At 40.3% G+C, this 20,314-nt stretch overlaps 1 protein-coding gene across 7 annotated transcripts in view; it reads right to left on the bottom strand.

Annotated features, from left to right (window-relative positions):
• DENND2B (DENN domain containing 2B) overlaps nt 1-20,314 on the bottom strand; it is a 165,497-nt gene that overhangs the window by 23,052 nt on the left and 122,131 nt on the right. For all 7 annotated transcript variants that reach the window (XM_048069987.2, XM_066997293.1, XM_066997292.1 and 4 more), the window contains 7 exons: nt 18,354-18,450; nt 17,357-17,401; nt 14,825-15,009; nt 14,072-14,181; nt 12,552-12,621; nt 6,083-6,160; nt 2,397-2,537 (listed from right to left, as the gene is read on the bottom strand). In XM_048069987.2, coding sequence (XP_047925944.1) covers nt 2,397-2,537; nt 6,083-6,160; nt 12,552-12,621; nt 14,072-14,181; nt 14,825-15,009; nt 17,357-17,401; nt 18,354-18,450 — 726 coding nt within the window. The remainder of the gene's footprint in view (nt 1-2,396; nt 2,538-6,082; nt 6,161-12,551; nt 12,622-14,071; nt 14,182-14,824; nt 15,010-17,356; nt 17,402-18,353; nt 18,451-20,314) is intronic.

Below are 20,314 nucleotides of genomic sequence, written 5' to 3'. Positions count from 1 at the left end.
CACTCCTTTGTGACACATAAGTCACTAGCTAGTGTTTATAGCCTTTTTTTTTTTTTTTGTCACAAACATATGTACACACATATATATATATACTTAACTGGGGAGTCAGGACAAGGTCTTAGATGGTGACTTGTGACATCCCTTTAAAGTCTAATTTTCATACTTCATCCATGACCTCAGGCCCTCTCCTTCCTTTTCTCAAATGCCTTTTGCTTGATTCGATTATTATATCTTCCTTTATTATATCTCTGCAATTGACATGCTCAGATGTGGAGCTTGAAGACAGAGGACAGAAAAAAGAAGACAGAAAAATAACATGAAGAAGAGAATAAGAGAAGAAGAAAAATACGAAGTGCAAGACAGCAAATGATGAACTACTGAGGAATTTGAGGAAACAGAAGGGAAAGGGGAAAAGTTGGCCGACTTAAAGCTGTGTTGAAATCTCTGTAGACATATTAGCAGGAACATATATACATCTCCTTCTCACATGTCCAAAAATCACCGTCACTTTACTGCTTTAAACCACTTCTATGTTTTCATGCACATGACACCACATTCCACTAGCATAGAGTATTGCTTGAGTAGCAATAAACTTGAGTAGCCCTTACAAAATTCCTCACAAACACACTGTTTTAAGGATATGATCAGCAGCAAGACCACAGGACACTGAAACTAAACCTTTTCATACCTATTAAGTTGCAATACTGTTCGTGAACAGTGACATAGGACTCTAAAAAGTCACTCAGAACAGTATTTGTGTACCGTTAATCGATTTTTTTAAGAAATACATAAACATTAGAGTGACAGAGTATTACATACCCATTGGTGTGCTGTTGACCCAGACAACAGAAAGAATCAAATTGTGGAATGGTGACGTACCATTGATACCTCTTAGGGAAATGTTGCCTGCTTACCCTTTCTCACATTCAATAAAGGTGTCCACTTCAATTCCTTAGCATTGGTTTTGGAAGCTCCGATCATATTTATGTGCCAAATCATGAGGAGTTAGTTTTGCTGCAAAACTTCCAACACTAAAATCTTGCTGGGGGGTAGGACGCAATGCAAGTTACGGCAGCTTTTACAAATGCCATAGATGTTTTCTGTTGCTTGGCAAAGCCTTCTGCTTCAGTCTGCTCTTTACAAAGAAACATACTGTCTACTTCCCAATTAATCATCATATTTGTTTAGGCCAGAGGAGCCACAATGGAAGGACAAGATTCTGTTCCTAATTAAACCAATGTATTCCATTTAAATAGCAAGTTTGTACTAGCATAACAGAGAGCAAAGCTCAGCCAGAAAAAGAGTTGTTTGTTTGTTTGGAATCATCTCAATATTTTTCTCTGGGAGAGTTCAAATGCTTGAGCTGAGGATAGAAAAACTGCAGATCCATGGTTCCCATATACATTCACATCAAAAAAGCACTGTCCGATCTTACCACTGTTACACCAATCAGCCTTTCAATTTCCCTTTGCTTCTCCAGGAGAAAATGCATGTGACTTAAAAATTCCCTGCAAGTCACTGTTACAAGGCACCCTTTACATTTCATCCCAAGTGACTTTACAGGTCCACTCCACTGAAGCCACTGGCATTGCACTTGGAGAAAATACGGTCCAATGTAAAAATAGAAATAGTGCTGTAGAACTAACCCTAGGGGTTGTAAAATAACCCTAAAAAGATTATTTTTTTCCAGCTTTCACTAAGTGGGCCCAATTCTATTCTTATCTCAAGTAATATAATTGCTCTATACAGTTGCCCATCTGCATGGATCTGCTGCATACTAACATCAGGACATGCAGAGTTGAGAATTTGTCATGCCAAATGGCTAGTAAGCCTCAAGCTACAAAAAAAAACTTTAAGTTACCAACACTCATTTCTAGTAAGGCCTATGTTTTATAAGGGTAGGCTTCTAGCTACTTGAGTCAGTAAAAAAATGAAATTATTACACGCGTGCACATACACATAGAAACTTTTATATGGCCTGCTTTTCCAAATATAGAATATTGGTTTGAGGCCAAGGTAAAAGGAATTTATTTCCAAAAAGATTCATTTCCAAACTTACATGTATGCTAGCTTGTTATCGTTGTGATAAAGCCCAAGAATGCTGTAGTTCTGTTAACTGCACTGGGCCGGGCATACTAGAACTTTTTTTTGCTTACACGCAACTTATTAAAAAATACAAATAGCAAATACATAACGATAAATTGGTTTATAATCATCAGCTGGAATAAGCTTTAATGTATTAACACTGGTGCAGCTCCTGCACCTTCTTTTTAAGGAGTACCACCCCACATGACTTGCAGTATTCTGTACCTCTCCTCCTGTTTTAATTTTGCTGTTTGTTAGTGGAGTGATGAGAGGAAAGGCTTTGGTTCTTAATGTTTGCAATTGCTTTTTACCTCATTTCCAGCTCCAGGTAGAAAGGTTTTGACTTTGATTGTCTTCCCAGGTGCAGGAAAAGGAGATTCCATCAGACTCCTCATAAACGGATAAACCAAGGCAGCAGAAATGCCCCTTCTCCTTTCAACCTCATCCAGGATCTAATCCATTGGTAAGACATAAAAGAGAAAAGAGATAGAACATGTCAGCACCACATACACTTTTGAAACAACTTCTCGCTCATATGTGCCTAAACACATGGCATATCTAAGTTTAATTCTCCTTTTCCATACATTTCTTCACTACCATTAAACTTGATCCTACTATAATGATCCATCCTCCAGTTACAAAATGAAGCCCTTTGTGAATGCAGTTGAAAAGAGAGACAAGGAAGAAATAACAAACCTGGAAAGCTAAAAGAAGATGTGGCAAAAATGGATCTATGTTGTTGGGATTTGGCCCAAACAACAGGGTGAGCTGAAGAACAGAAAGATCAAGACAAACCCCATGATCACAGGCCAGTTGAGCATCAAATCTCAGTTGTAAACCTGAGATTTGCATTAAGGAGGGCACCTTTTCCATTGCAATTTATTGGGCAGGAAAAAGCCAGACCAGCAAGAAAAGCACACCTGCCACACTATGATACCAGCAGGGCTCCACCAGGAGAGCCCTGGAAGAGGCCTGGCTGTGGTGACAGTCACTTTGCAGTCTGTGCCACGCTGAAGACAGCTGTGAGCAGCCTCAGGAATCAGCATGCCCAGCTGTTTACACTGGGTGCCAGCACGAAGATCATTTTCTGTTTGACATGACGTAGGGCAGGCAATCTAGTTTTGAAATAAGCAGATGGAACTTCTTACGGATAGAGAGGACTATTATTTTCTTCTCTCTTTGGTGACATAGGCCAACATAAATTAGATCACAGCTAAGTTTTCCCACATTAGACAGACCATATAGATGATAAACCTAAAGAAGATGAGAAAGCAAGCTTCAAAGCAGTTAGTGGTTTGACCTGAAAGAGGGATCTTTTAACCACCACTCAAGAGCAAAAGGTCATACAAGCATTAGTGGGTCTAAGCCAGGCATTTTTCCTTGTTTCTCTTGGAAATGCTTTTTCACTGAAACAGAACATTAAAACACACTTAAGCGCAAGCTGGTGACTTCCAGAGGTAGCTGATGACATGAAATGCCAACACTGGTGCATAGTTTCTCCTCCTTCTTTGCAGCATACTAAAGGCCTAACTCTAAAGCAAAGTTGCATTCCAGGCCATGGAAGTAGCAGATAACCACTAGGTTATAACTGACTAGGTGTGGAAGTAAGGATACTCATGGTACTCAAGGCTGTCTTAGTGGTAGGTATTACAGCAATGAACACAAAAGGCTTCAAGGAACATGAAAATAAAACAGGCTATCAAAATCAGGGTGATAAATATTTTAAAACAGAGGGCTCCTTTTGCTTTTCTGATAAATAACTCCCAAGGTTCAGTATCTTGTGGTCTTTCATCACTCACATTCTTCTGCAAAGACTACCATTCCTTGTTTTGACTAATATTGCAAAGGGCACCATCGCGATTGTTCAATTAGGAGAGCCCAGGTTTCTCTTACTAGAAAAACTCTTACTAGACTGGAGAAAGAGACTGTATCGGTTTTCAAGAACTGCCTTGCTCCATACCACATCTGTCTTCAAAACCAACAGAGATGCTAAGGCTTGAACTCTTCCTCCTTCCTTTAACAGATGTTTCATGCAAAACCTTTCCAAATGCACTGTTTGGAGCATGTGCTTAAGACCCATGCTAAATCCAGCCCGAATCTGGAGTCAGCGCTGGGCACTGCCAAACACCCTGCTCTCACCCTGGCACCTGTACCTCCCGGAGGTGACCAGCCCTTTGCAGGACAGAATGGCTGTATCCGGACTGCAGTGGGGATTGGGTCTTTTTGTGGCCCAGGTAGGGCGTAGGTGTATTACAGCCCCATTCAGGGCCTCATACGTAATTCAGTGGGAGCCTTCCTTTCCGTACAAAGATCAAGACTTTGAGGGCAATGTCATCAGGGCCTGCTTGACAGGATGCCTGGGATCAGCCCCTGATGAAAGTAGTGAAATTACACTCACTAGTCAGCCTCTGGTTCATTTTGACTGGATGATCAGACACTTTTTTTCAGATTACAGATATAACTGGGAAAGCAGATTATTTGCAATTTTGGTTTGACCTTTCCTGTCTGCTGCAGACTTTATACCCCAGCTGCAGAGATATTTGGTTGTAAGCAGGATACTTAAATTTTAATTTTTCATACCTTCTGCTTTTTTACCCTCTCCCAAAGTTTCCTTTGAAAATGAGTGTCCTATCAAAATTAGACAAAAACATAAAAAAGCAAAGAGCCTCACAACCTCTCTTCATAGTTTCCAAGATCGTTATTTTTGTGAGCTGTACTATCCTCCCAGAACAATGCATTCCGTTTCGCTCACAGATATCTGTGTTTGGATACATATTATGTCTAAGGGTCACTGTTATAAACCCCGGGTTTCAGAGCTTTATGAAGCAGAACTAATTAACTATTTCAACCCAATTGTTTTTCTTCACACAAGATTTGTGTTAAACTAAGTTTTATCTGGAAAGGTTTGAAACCAGCTTTGATGAAAGATAACATTTTGTATGATTACTAGATCATATCAACAATATAAATGCCATGATTTTTATTAACTTCAATGGTTTACATGTTTGTTTCAACTTTATTCATTTACAAATGTACAAGCAAAATTTGTGTTTAAGTTCTGTGAGGCTTCTTGTAACTGAAGTAAAAATCTCTGGCAAATTAAAACATTTCTGTGAATACTGTAGAGAAATTTGAAAAGGGGGAAGCAACCATTTGACATTAGACACATCATTGTTCTCCACAGATCGCCAGTGAATCCTATATGGTTCTCTGAGGTGCTCACTGGATTTTGCAGGACTCTCTCAGAGGACTGGAGGCCCTAAACTGACAGCCAGAGAGACATTTGAAATGTTAATCAATTGACAATGGTTTTAATAGTTTATTTTAATAACCTTTTGTCTTACAAAAGAATAATGCTTGTGGCTTTGAAGCTGACTGGCAGTTAACTGTTTCTATGGTTATTCAATCCCTATTTAGCTGCAATGCCCTGCTTATTGTCTCAAAACTCCTGTGTCAGAAATTTATTACCTAGGTAAATCACATAAGCATATGATGCAACTTTGGATTCATTGATGTAGAGGCCAATTAAAAGATTATCCACACTTCCTTAGCCTCTTAGGATAAAAAAATCAAAAAAAAAAAAAATCATGTCTATGTTGTTAAGCATATAGACTTCACGGATTGAATTATCTTTTTTCTTAACCTCATTATTCCACAGGGCACTGGAGTAAAAGTGGTACTGGCCCATCATCCAAACTGTGGGTGCCAAGAATTACAGCTTAGCAGAGAATGGCTTCAGAAAACAATGGAAAATACTCTAGTCATCCAGATCATACAGACACCCAGATGTTTTTTGAATCAAGTTCTGCCTCAGTCACAGAAGTAATAAGACATTCTTTGATGAACCCAATAATAGGGATGGAATATCCAAAACAGCAACCATAAAATACAGTTATCTCCCATCAAAGGAAGAAATTCTCCTTGTCTGGTTCATTGATGTGACTATTTCGCAGTAAACATTCAAGTTAAAAAACAATATTGAAAAAAATCTTCTCACCTTGGAAAATAAGTCAAAGCACCCCAGCCGGCTGATGACACAATAAACTTCAGGAAGGCGTGGCCCTTTTCCACTTGGCTGATAACAGTAAAAAGGAGATTGAAATTACATATTAATTCGGAGCCATACGGAAATACACTTATCTCTCTATTCACACAATTGGCCATAATGTGACATCTTTTACTATCCATTTCTCCATCAAAATAGCTACTCTTGGAGAATACATCATATTTCTTCCATAACACAGGAAGCTAAAAAGCATAAATATTGCTTACCCACTTTGGAAATCACAGAATATTGGAGCTGTATTCCAACACCACGCTGACTTGCAGCCATGAAAGCACATTTAACTATAACTGCATCTCATGCCTGCGTCCGCTCATGCCGCTGTCCTCTACATCTGCTGTGGCATGAGAAGTGAAGCCACCCTGGGGCCATGTGCTGGGAGATGAGAATTATAATGCTAGGAGAAGTTATTGTGGCTTTAGTTCCCAACACACTCCATGGTGTTCAGAGAGAGCTTAACTTACAGAAAGAAAGCTCACAGACCTAAACAAAGGCAAGTTGCATGAGCTAGATCATTAACTTTTTCAGATTCATGCAAGATAAATATGAAACCCATGAATAACTTGAACCGTGGCAAGTATAAATCAACGATGCATATCTCCTCCCTTCTAAAAGCTATCAAAATGGTTCTCTATAACCATCCTATCGAAGATATTTCCTAGAGAAGCAAATGGTTTAACTGGCATGACTGAAGTGTATTCTCGCAGCATACTGGAGCTGCAACCCTGTCTATGCTGCGGTGGTGAAAGGCCCAGCAACACTATGCGTGAAAGCAGGGTACAACCACTTGCTGAATTTTGCTTATTTACTAGAAAAGAGGTACAATTAGTCCAATACCAAGCACTTTAGAAACCCATACTCACTGGCAAAGTTCTCAGAGCAGAGAGCTGGTCTGCTCTGCCTGTGTCCTGCATACATACAATGAGCACAGATGGCTGACACATCCATGCACAGCAGCTTTCCACCTTATTGTTAATTAACACTGTGATAAAGGATCTCAGAGTCACCATTTCCATCTGCTTCTGCCCACTTGTATATTTAGCCAAAGTGGCTGATCATCTCCTACGGATCCACATAAAAGGCCAGTATATTTTTATCTTTGTCTCATCCATAGAGTCTGCTGATACAGTGATTAACTTTCCCCCAGTGTGTTTGGCACTTACATGCCACACACATGGCAATCAAGAGAAACTGCAGGTAGCTGTGCTTTTCAAATTGGAATATTGCAATCTAGGCTTGGACAGTCAGCAGGTGCCTAGCCTGCTACAATAGAGACCACGAAAAAATACCAGGGCTAAGTGAATACAGATGAGTCTATTTCTGGATCCAAACCTGCTCACTACACGTCATGTCTCTGAAAAAGCAGAACCCTTTTTTGTCCATATTAGGTATAAAACCCTTTCTAAAGGCACTGAGTGATTATATCAAGCATGTGGGATTTTGGTTAAAATCATTGTGTCAAATCTGCAGGAATGCCGAAGCCATGCCAGGAGTCTTGGATAGCTCCCAACCAAGAGCTGTCTCAATGAGTGCCAGTAAAAACATCACATTCCTGGGTCATCTATAAGACCAGAAACAATAACTGCTCAGTGCTTACTCAAAGATTCTGCTTTATGAAATAGCATTGCTTTGAAATGTTTTAAAAGCTACATGTCTCAGAGCTGGGACTCTTCTTCCTCACACTCATCATATAGGACATCCTTTTCTGCTATTTCAGAGACTTTTCCTTGCAAACAGCACAGCTTCCCGAGTGCATATGTATCAACTGTAAGAGACAGCAAGTAAAAGCCTCAGGCAGAGCTATTCTGAGAGGCAGGATTTCTCAAATCTCTAACTCTGGCAACTCTTCACATAGCCTCCCCCCTCAGCCATTAGTTTACACCGCAAAGAGAGATCTAAAACACCTGTTCATTGTGCTGTAGTTTGTTTCTTTCCCAGAAAAAAAAAAAAAAATTGTATCAGGTAAAGCACTAATCTTAACTTTCCTGTCCACACACCTCCCTTCTCTGCCTGGACTCATCTCCTTTCACTAGCAGAGACTTCGTAGAGGCTGCATCCAGCAACCGTGCTGGTTTAACCTCTTCTCTTCTCAGAATAGAGTGCTTCCAGTTTGCAGGCTGTGTTCTGCAAGGTAGCTACAGCCTTGCAGTCACGTCCTCCACTGCTCACTCTTCCATGCAATCAATCAGCCCAGTTCAGGAAAGCTGCGTGGTTAAGGAGCCCAAGCTGAAACGCATCAGACTGACTCTGCCTTGATATACTGCCTTCCCCCTAAAAGAAGAGGGATGGAGGGAATGGTGTTTTGGTTTTGATTTGTTTTTGACTTGTTTTCACAGAGCCCAGGATATTTTAAGCCTTAGTCCATCACAAATGAAAACACTGATGAGTTTTGTGGATAACAGGAGACAGATTCCCAAGAGCATGAACATAAACTGACAAGAACTTGGCTATGAGATGGAAGAGCTGAGATTTGCATCAGGGCTGATCCACAAGTGGCCCATACCAGTCTTGTTACAGTGAGTTTACTCTGAAGTTTGCTGAAAAAAGCCCCCTCCAAAACCTGCTTTTTCCTCTGCCTTTGGTAGGAGAAACAGAAGACCTTTTCTCCTAAAAACACGCCTGTCACTTTTCTCTTTCAAAGCACACCTCCATGCGCAGGTACTTGAAATCCAGGGGAGACCTTTAGAGATGTTGTTATTCTCAGTAAAATGGGATAGTAGCAAGATCTAATATCTCTAGTATATCGGTCAATTTCCTTTTATATGAAAGCGCATACTTCTCATATCAAGTGACCAGGAAAGATGTTATACGATTGCCTTGGAGGTAGCGAAATGTAACTGGAAAAAACTCCATGCTATCTATGAAAGTGCAGATTGTTTACAGGGGTACAATAGGTCACATTCCATGAAACAAGATAATATAAATACATTTTAAAGGGATACTGCACAGGATTTGTTATACAAACAGAACATAATTGTCATTGTATCCCTTGAGGTATTTTGGCAGGGTTTTAGACCCTGCTCCCAGAACTGTCTGGAAGAATCTGAAATCCAAAGGTGAAAGAGGGAAAGTGGAGCTGTTTGTTCATATCACAACATGCCAAAGAAGAACAAGGCTGACAAAAGGTTCAGTAACAAAAAAGTAATTGTTTTGTAAACAAAGGCATCAGAACACCGAACTCTGCAAAGAGACAGAAATAGTAAGCTGGACACTACCTCGCAGGGTTGGACAGATTGGTCCATCTGACCATGGAGCCTATTGCCAATGACTGCCAAGTGCTCTAGAAGGTGTGAGAAACCTCTAGCTGAACATTATGAGCGCTCCTCTCCAGGATGGCTGGGGAATATTCTCTATGGAATTCTCCTTGCAGCACTTGGCTTACCTTGAAGCAGAGTGGTTTATAATGAATTCAGGATTTTCATACAGTCCTGTATTGTGCAGTATGCCCCCATCTTTCCCATATGTAATGTTTGCTGAAAACTTCTTATAGTTCCCAGATTATGGTTAGTGTATTTGACAGAAGTCGCGGGTTGGGAATCAGACTGCTCAGAGGAGATACTGTGTACTCCTGGGCATTAGAGCCACCCTGACTGCACCTTTCAGAAGTTGCTCAGGAAACTGCACAGCCAAATACAAAAATATGCTTTAAAGCCCAAGCCTCTGGCATGTAAACGGTATCTGCCAAATTCACCTGCTCCTTGTTGCCTGTGGAAATTCTGTATTTGCATAGAGAAAAAAAGAAAGTATGAACATGGCTTTAAATAGAAGTATCTCACTGATACAGTACACATCCGTGAGACTGTTCCACCCGTGCACTGACATTTGCAGGGGACAAGAAATTGTTTCTCTCTGTGAGCGCAACTGAGCACTTTGGGGAAGGCATTTGAGGTAACAACACCAACTCCTCTGTTTCTCCCAGCAAGGCAGAGAGATTCTGTGGGGCTCAAAAAACAGCAGATCTCTGCTTCTTTTGCCATTTCCTCATACAGAGAAATGCTGAGATGCTTCTCTGCAGCTTCAAAAAACTTCTTTCTTGCTATGTCCCAGGCTGTGCCAGTTTTGGTCTCAGAGGGCAGGATTTGCCCCAGAAAGAGAACAGTTAGTATTACTCCGCTTTCCTCTGCAGGGTAGGCTGTACCAGTGAGATGAGACATATCAGCTTCTGCATATCAGGTTTTGGAACCAGATGAAACATCTTGAATTAAGTGATCTCCCAGGGCAGCAGCAGATCTGCTTTTTAACTGGCTCTATAATTAATAGATAGGTTTAGCAGAGGAGTATGTATTTTTCCCATTTTTTCACATTATTTTTTGCTGACTGGTTGATTGATTTTTGCCAAGGGCAACAGAGGATAAAAAAAATTCTCTAATGCTTTCTCAAAACATCATTTATATAGAAGTATGCAGTATTGATTTTAATTCTGAGCCTGGTATTTCCTACTTTGCTAACCTGTCTTCTGCACTAGCCGAAAGTCCACGTTCTATTTTTACCTTGCCTTTAATATAGGGTGGATTTCACAGAGCCTTAAGAGAGTAAAACATTAATCTTTCACTGAAAAATGAATTCAACATTCCTGTGTATACATCTTTTTCACTGTGGCTATTACTTCAGTCTCAACTTGATCGTGTGTTGCATTTCACAAACATAAGCTCTGTGAATGATTCTGAACTTGCTGACATTTCCATAAGTACAGAAGCCTTAAATCACCTTGATCTGGTAGAGTGAAAACATTCCATAATTTGATTCTAGCCAACATTTGCTGAATGTACGTTATTATCCTTTTAAACGACAACACAAAAAATAACTGAATTGTGCTGCTGCACTACATCTTGTTATGCTTATTTACATCAGCCAGGATATATTCTAGGTGCTCCACTTAATTATCTCTGAATCACCTCCTGACAAGCCCTAGATTTACTGTAACACAAGCCTTCATTGACATTTCCTTTCCACAGATAAACCCTGTTGTTTTAGCCCACGCTTACAAACTTTGTTACACAGAGTAAGCGTGTTTCTGTGATGCTACCTAAAGCAAATACCGCCCACAGAATTGATAAACAATTTTTCTGTTATGTTAGTTTAAATGAAACCTCTTACAAATAGAGGACCCCCACAGAGCAATACCTCCCAGACAGAGCATCTGCTGTCTGCATGACAAAACTCATTGCCACAGAGACTTGAGTAAGAGCAGGGTCACGTAATGGCAGCATGCAGAATGGAGGGTGCTGTTCTAATATCAGCGAGTTGCTCTGTCTACCTGAAGCCTCTGAAAGCTATTGAAGGCAGGTGTTCCCTGCTTGGAAAGATGGGAAATTATGCCAGAGAGGGAAGGAAGGGGAAAAGGCCAGTGTCCTTTTCTCTTAGATGGAGGATACCTATTTAAAACCTTGCAATATTGCTGCAGATATTCATTTTGCACAGAGTATGCAAAAGGCTCCCGCAGTATTTATTATCCATATAAGCTCTCCAACCAAGTGCAGTCAACCATCCTGTGAATAGTACAGGAGCTACAGTTCCCTGGCTAGTCATTCACAAACAGCTCCAAATCTGTCCAACTGGTGATGAGTGTTGGCTAGTGCAGGGATGGCCAACTGCTGTATGCTTTGCTGCCATCCCGTACGTTCTGCAGGAATGGACAGAAAAATGCCTGTTTAAACTGTGCTTCACATGGCTTAATAGACTTCACTAATCGTCATGTAGTTTCCTTCCCCCCCATAACACACGTGCACACTGCCATGCTCTCATTTAACTGGTGACCAGACTGTTTTCCAAGTGATGAGTCCAGTGATGACATAGAACTGTTGAACCGGGTCCCCTTCCCACCAATTGATTACCCCTGGTGACAAGGACTGAAAGGGAGTCTGAGACCCGAGACTTCCTGGCACGGGCATCGTCTTATTGCACGGTCCTGAAACAATGCTGATGGTGGTCTGCTCTCTGCCGTCATTACGCCACCCTGGCCAGTAGGAGCACGTTTACCTACATCTCAGATATGCTGCAGACTGATTAGGCAGTGCTGGCAGAGCACTTTGGGGATGTAAGCAGCTGTCCAAGGAATAAACATTACTCACAAATGTTTAGAAATACCACATTTGCCTTTGTTTGCAGTGCTGTAGTATTTCTACTTCTGCTTGAAAGCATGTGATATAAAGAACTTAAAAGGAGAGCACCCACACAAGAAACTTCCCACATTCTTATGAATCGCTGAAAGGACTTGGAATCTATTTGATTCAGACAGGTATTTCAAAGTGTTATTATACTTGAGCTCCTCGCGTTTTCAAATTTCAGAGTGAGCAAACCAGTTTTGTTGTAAAACAGTGAGAGACAGCCTCAAAGTTCAGACTATAGTCTTGAGATATTGTTTAACAGAATTCTGCAGTTTGAAATTAAGGTGTGTACTTACCAACAGCCTCCTGCAATAGCCAAACCTCCGGCTTCCATCTTCCCCAGTCAGCATGAAAGAAAAGGTCTCACTAGAAGGAAGTAAATTGTCCAGATCTTAGTATCAGAACTACAGCATAGCTATGAGGTAGAGCATTTTAAAAGGGATACTACCTTATCCTGTGAGAGATTCTACCCATCTGAGGGTCTTCTCTCCACCTGCCTGTCATCTGGACATATGCCAGGGCCGAATTCCATCAGTATTAGAGCAAAAATATCGGCATGGTCCTGGACAACCTAGCTATCTTCTCGCAACAAGAGAGATGTGCTGAATTTCAGTAACATGGCAGTCCCATTCATACTGCAGAAGGGACGCTTGAAACAGATTTTGAGAGCAGTATTCAAATGCTGCATTATCCCTTACCTTTTAGTTAGTTCCTCTTTTTGGACTGTGCCTTGTTTTAAAGGGAGAACCCTAGATCTTCTCTAAGAGTAGAGAAATCATTTTCTAATCCAAAAATAACACATATTTGTAAAATCTAGCTCATTTTATATCCTTGTCTGGGATAAGTACTATTTGTGACAGAGAAGTACACCAACAGTTTAAGGCTATAATTACAGCACAGGTACAGAGATGTATTTGTGAATTTGCCCATGGGCTGATAAACGTTCTTGGCTACTTTGCAACTTTGAAATGGCTTATATAAAACACTTTTTCTTTGCAGTGCAGTGCCATGGTTTATACAGTTATAGCAGAATATGCTATGGATATCTTGTTTCACAAACATGGGCTCATGGAAGATCTGTTTAGCAGAGCAGCAGCAGAATGCTGTGTAAGCAGGGCTGCATGCTGCTCCCACCAATGTTGCCCGCACAGGTCTCTGCTTCTTCAGTGTGTTCAATACTTCACTATTCAGGTGCTTCCAAGTATTGAATAATACAGCCAAGCAACACAGAATATAACATGATTATGTTGTACGTGCCATGTGTAAGCCAATAAAATGTTCCATACGCACCCTTTTCTGCCGTAATTCCTGCAGGTGAATGCTAATTCCTTGTCATCACTGAAAGCCCCTTTAGACACACTCCACATGTGTCTTATTTCACACTACACTTATCTCTAAGCATAGGAAGATAGAGCTCTTCTGCTGGCACAGAGCATGTCTCCAAAAAGTTCTTGGAACAGCGTTGCTCTGAGAAAACAAAGAGGTGCCCTGCAACATTAGGTAAGCACTCCGGGGTAGATGACTAGGGCAGGTAGTGGGCAGGGCCCTGTTCTTTTCAAGATTTATTTTAAATACTTCCATTTACACTTCTGGATTTGGCACTGAGAGAAACCTTCAAACTTCTTTCCCTCAGCCACACAGGCCTGTAAGCCAGCCTGACTGGGACCTTTAAAAAAAAAAAAAGTAATACAACTGCTTGAGCCTGAAGTGGCAAAGTCTCAAACTGCTGCTTCCTTAATTGGGCATCAGCAAGCCGGCAGCTGCTCCAGATGCACTCCATCAGCACTCAGAGGCAGAGGAGCACCAGAAGGTTTACCTGTTGTATTCAGAGACAGGGAGCCAGTCCTTGGCATCAGGAAAGCAGAACTGAGGGATAGCCTTGAGACGTTCCTCTGCTTCACGCATTTGCTTGGTTGGTCTTTCTAGCTGCAGGGGGGCAAAAATTGAAGTTCAATCAGTTACTGTTAGGGCCAGCTCCACAGCACCTCTCAGCAATGTGGAGAGGGTTAATAATGAGCTCTGAAGAGCAAGGGCCCATCAGCTTGTTCCTTATTGGTGTTTTGAAGAGTGGGCACTACCCCAGGACAGTCTTATAGATGCTAGTACAACAGAAATCGTCACTGCTGTTGTGTTTTTTTTAATTGACTGAAACTCCCTTGTTGCACAATGTCCACTTACAACACACTCCTATCTCAAATTCCTTTCTGCTGCAAGAACACAAGAGAAATACCATAGCTCAGCCAAAGTCTTTCCATTGACTTCAGTGGGTTTTGGAACAAATCCTAATATAGTCAAATTGAGTTGAAAGTGAAATATTTAGAAACTGAATTTAAACACAATATTTAAAGCACCTACCATTAGGCTAAACTCTCCAGCACTAGAAAAGACAATTTTGTAAATATGGAAAGCTTTCAGTCACCTTCACTTTCCTTCATAAAAAATCTGAAAGCTGAATGATTAACTCAATTTAAGAAATAGATTCCATTAATTTTCCCACTTTACTGATCTTAGCAAAGTAATGATCTTACAAGGCATTTAGAGTAAGTTGTACATAAGATTTTTTCTTTACCTTGGGAAACTGATATGTCACTTCTGGGAGGTAAGTGTTTTTAGAGGGCTTCTTTTTCAGTGACACTACCACAAAATATTCAAATAACTCCCGTTCTTGCCATTCGATTAGCTCCAATTCCAGGGTTCGATAACTTGGAGCCCTCTTCAACATTGACTGGATGTGTACTAGACGCTGGGTATGAGCTAGCATCAAAAAAAAAATGCAGATCATTACCTGGGAATGTAATGTGTATGTGTAAGCCACAGCCATTCACAAAGGACTTTCAATTTGCCAGTAAATTATTCCAAGCATGTTCTCCTTACAAAATCAGACCTTAATACTATAGTCTCCCTCACTAATTCCACCCATAAATCAAAACACTCTCCAAGTAGTGAAGTGATGCAACACTAAGTCACTGAAATCATTTGCAGTTCATAACTGTTGTCCTGCCAAATGTCTGCTTTTCCTTCACGTGTAAAACTATATTATAAGCTCTTACGTGAAACTTATAATGCAAATGCACTAGAGCCTCCGGGGCAACACTTCTCCTCAGGCCTGACTTGGACCTTGTTTACACTGCTGAAAAACACTTCTGTGATCTGTCCCTATACAGCACAGCTCTATGGTAAGAGCCACCAAAGGCATACTTTCTCCTTCTCCACAGCATAGGCATAGTTCATACAAGCTGTGGAATGAGCTCCAGGGAAGGGGGAAGGAAAGGAGAGAAGAGAAAAAACGTGCAAATTGCCTCCTGCAGGATTGCTTTGCTTGTGCCAATTCAGACCTAGGAGCAGATTTAGATTTATAGTCACATCCAGCCCTGACTGAAAGATACTCCTTGATCCAATGACTTGTCTCCAGATCTCTCTGGTGGACTAGTCAGTCATCACTACCAGTTCTGGTAGACAAATAAGTGAAAACAACTAAGTAAAAACAGCTGCCTGCATGCTTTTCCCCACCTCTTCACACCAGGATCTCTGTGCAATGGCAGACAAAATATTAGCAGCACATGTCAACCCCTTAAGGCTATATTCATTGACACAGTTTGCAAAAGACAGACTCTCCCTCGTTGTAGGGAAATAAGATGTTACAAGCACTTGATCACAGCAGTAATTAACTGATAGAAATAAAAGAAAATCCCTTCATGATCAGCTGTCCTACAACTAGTTTAACAACACAATTTAACAACACAATAACAACACAGAATTATAAATTATTTTGATAAAGCACTTGGTCATGGCGTGACTGCACAAGGGAAGCCAATTCCTAAGAAAGATCCTGATTTGTCTTCCTTGAGAGCCTCACGTGGCCGGACAGTGCTTCATATTTGCAAGAGGCAAAACCAAAGAGCCCACCTCAACAAATGAGGACCTAAAAAATCCTGTTTTGTTACATATGACAGCTGGATCTTTGGCTCAGGATGCCCAAAGAGCATCTATGTAATTATAAGGTCATGTAGAAGCAGTCAGTTAGAGCAACATCAGAATGAGGATCCTCCTTTCCACAACAACAAGGGGAAAAGCTTCTCAGTTTCCAGTGAAAACAGAGTATTTCTAAGAGAGGCCCTGTTTTTCTTAATTGTGGGCTATGGGTAAAAGCAACCCCCTTGATTTTTGGACACAAAGAGAAACATAATCGCAAGTGTTTTGGGGCTAGTATCTGTCTACAAAGGAGGAATGAGCTGTTTTGCAGATATTGCTGTACAATGTTGCATACGGATTGTTTTGGGTGAGTTTCTGTGTCTTACCACCACCTGTCTGGAACACACCTTTTTTCCTCAGATATTTTTTTTTCCAGCCAGGTTTCCTGTATGAACAGTAAGCAGGTGATATCTGTAGTAGACAGATAAGAATGCTTTCTCCTCACCTTATAACCACAGCTCTGCGCTCCTGTGGGTATTTTTTGCCCTCACTTATTAGTAATACGATAGGTTTTTAGTAATAAAAATCTGCTTTTGCTGCCTTTGACTTTCTTTTACAGTTCTGTCCATTTATCAGGACTCTTGAAAACAACAGACTAATTTACTGGCCTGGCTTAAGCAGAGTTTGTGCAGGTGCCGTGTACTGATAAAGGAATTTCTACAATTTGCAGACTGCAGACCTATAAAAGAGTATGAGAACTGCTACACTGGATCATACCCAGTATCTTGCCTCCAACAGCAGCTAGAAGCAAACACTTAAAGCAGCATATGAATAATAAGAAAGTATATTTATCCAACCTCATCCCTCTCCGTTTGCACCCAGTAGTTGGTCTGAAAAACACTAGCATCTGTGAAGTAGCTGACAAAGCAAATCTATCAAAGGTCCTGTTCTTCATTATCTGGCACAGTTTCCAAATCCTTGTTAGATCCTCACAGTTCATTTTGTCCTTGCTTTCCACATTCATGCTGCTGTGTTGGAATTTTTGTGAGCTCTACAGTAATGAAGTTAGAATAGTTCAGGAAGGAAAATACAGGTCACGGACAGGAACAATGTGCAGTAGCATGAGAATGTATGTTGACAGGGTCTGTGACAGTGGCTGACTAGAAGCTGTTAAAGGCTGACCCCTTACCTTTAAACCTGTCATCTGAGTCGCTCTCACTCTCACTGTTCTCATCTGCAGAGGAGACAGAGGGATCAGTTAATATAAAACCAAAGCAAACATGAACTCAGTTTACTGTGGTGAAACTGTGAAAAACACACACCTCACACTGAACCTTGTGATCCACACATGCTGTCCTCCTGAGTTTTAAAACATATTGAAATAAACAGTTTGAGTGACTGTTTAAATTATGTTTCCATTGAAATAAGTTTCAATTTTGCTTGAGAATAAGAGCTTCATTTTGATGAAAATGTAGAATTCATTCTCCCTTCCAGCAAATGGTTGCGCTGAACTGCCATCTATGCTAAGCTAAAGAGGTGAATGAGACATTTTGAAAATGAATTTTTATCCCATCCACTACCTTTTCAGACTTGCAATTTTTCTAATTTTTTTTTGAAAGGAAGTTATGTAGCACTTGAGAAGTCAAGGGAAGCCTTACGAGCTTTGTCTGGATAACATTTTTAATCAGCAGAATTCACCAGACTGAGATTAACATGCAAAAGTAATTTTACAATAAGATGCATTTCTGAGGTGTACTTGTATTAAACTTCATTGTACGCCTATTACAAACACAGCCTGAATTTCTTTCAGGGCCCATGCTTTTCTAGAACCAATCCAAAGCAGAGGCTGAGTTATATTCAAATGTTCATGCCAGGAAAAAGCATGAATGAATTAGAGAGTCAAATTGTAATTCTGGACAAAAATTAGAGATACAAACTACTGAAGAAGTGAACTAAAGAACAGGCTGAGTAAGTCTAGCTGGTCACAGGATTAATTGGATAGACAACAGTGAGAATATGATTTATTTTTATCTTATCCCCATTTTTCTCATTTCACAACATTATCATTGTTCATACCAGAAAGTTCTAAACAAAGCTGAGCGTGAGGTACATGTGAATGAAAGACGAGAATGTGTTGATTCTCTAATATTCAAGTGGATCACTGAACCATGATGCATGTATTGTACCTCGGAGGGACGCTGTCTCAATATTGGACATAGAAAGCTTCTTCAATCGTTTTTTCCCTCTTTTTGCACTGTAGATGGAATTGATTCTTTGGACAAGCTGCAAAATAGGCAAGTGAAAAAACAGTAAGGCTAAACACTTCCCTGCTATGAAACTTTTAATTAATGGATTTATCCAAACAATTTGACTGTGGATTATAGGTCAACTGGATGCCCTTAAACCTTTACTAGTTCAAAGTGCAACTCTCTTATTTTGAATCCCATTTGTTTGAATCACTTATCTTGCATCTCACTACCTTACCTATAGATAGGCTTTCATAGAGAAAGAACTCAGAAACCAAAATCCCATTTTCAAAAATGACTTAGGCACTTGCAATAAAAGCACAATATGACTGAGGATTCTGAGACAGAAAAAGTTGACTGTAGCTTTTTTAAGCCTTTTTAGGTACAGAGTAACCTGCTGCTTTGAAGCCACATTATATGAGCTGAGGATCTGGCCCATACAGACTTTTCCTCCCTTCCCCTTCGAACTTGTGCTGTACTTACTGACCTTCAGAGGTGCTGTATCTATTTTCTCCGATCCTACCCTTATCTATGAATGTATTTTGAAATGAGCTACTTGTGCTGGCTAAAGCAAGCAGTTGCTGGAGTTTTAACTCCTGGTAATCATCTTTATGACTTCCTTCAACAAGACTAATCCAGATAATAGCTGCCAATCCAAAATAATTTGAGATGAAGGAAAATATTGATGTTTAGTGACCTTAACAAGAGGTTGGGATTACTAAAACTTACCAATTAAACAATATATTGTGATTTCTGAAAAGTCACAAATATGAAGCAATTAATCTTTATAATGGTTCGTAATAGCATATTTCATTCCATAGCAGCTTTACTCACAGAACTATTACACAATTTGCAAAAGCTGTTTTATTTCAGCTTGCAGAGAGAAATAAACTCAGAGAGAGAAGCTAATTTGCTATAGACACAATAGAAAGTCAGTAACAAAGCACAGACTAGTACAAAATCTCATGCAGTCCCTCCAACAGTTGAATCATGCTGACTACATATTTCATCAGGAGTGCTATTTGAAACATATACCTATTTTTTATGGCAAATTTTACAGTTACTGCACAAATTCTCTTTACGCTTCTACTGGGCACAATAAGAACTAAATAAGGCCCCTCTCTCCATTTCCAAATGCACACAACCATGTGGTTGGGTACTTGAGTCACAATTACCAGAAGGAGAAGCCCAAAGTAGCTGAAGAGAGGAGCCAGGACAGGAGACCAGAGGAGGTAACCAATAACTAAACCAAGATTTGTTCTGGGGAAAAACAGGAGGCACCCCGTGAGGGGCCTTGCTGGGATTTTGTGCTCCCTTTGCTGGGCTGCTCAGCACTCTCAGCACTTCGTCTGCCTGAGCTGCTTCACCAAGAGTAAAACACCTGCATGGCGGTGAAGAAAGCCCTTTTTTTTTTTAAAAAAAAAAAAAAAGCATTTAGATATTGCTTCATGAAGCATCCCTGCTATCTTCTCTATGTGTTGTGCATCTGTGCAGGCATGGGGCAGTGATGCAGGACAGGGGTTTCTCAGGTTCAAGTCTTTTCTCTAATAACTAATATTTTCTCAATAAAAACATGAGATTATCCACAAATACATGATTCCAGGAGTTAGAGCTGTCAAAGGCAGAAATTATCATGAAATTTGTGATAAAACCATGAACATTCACATGTTTAAAGCATAATTTTACATGGGGAGAACGTCTATTCCTTAAATCTGACGAAAATGAAAGTTGGGTACAAAACTAACATCCAAACTTTCAAAATTTTACTCAAAACCAAAGTACACTACTCTGTAAGTTAGAGTAACTTCCTCCAAAGATGTATGCTCATTTGTGCAGTGAAATAGTATATTTCAAGAAAGTAAAAATATAGTAAATATTAAGGACATAAAGATAATTTTCTT

Source organism: Anser cygnoides, chromosome 5 (assembly GCF_040182565.1).
Source record: "Anser cygnoides isolate HZ-2024a breed goose chromosome 5, Taihu_goose_T2T_genome, whole genome shotgun sequence".
Classification (NCBI taxonomy): Eukaryota; Metazoa; Chordata; class Aves; order Anseriformes; family Anatidae; genus Anser; species Anser cygnoides.
Note: the sequence above shows the minus strand (reverse complement) of the source record. Positions and strands in the feature narration are given on the sequence as shown.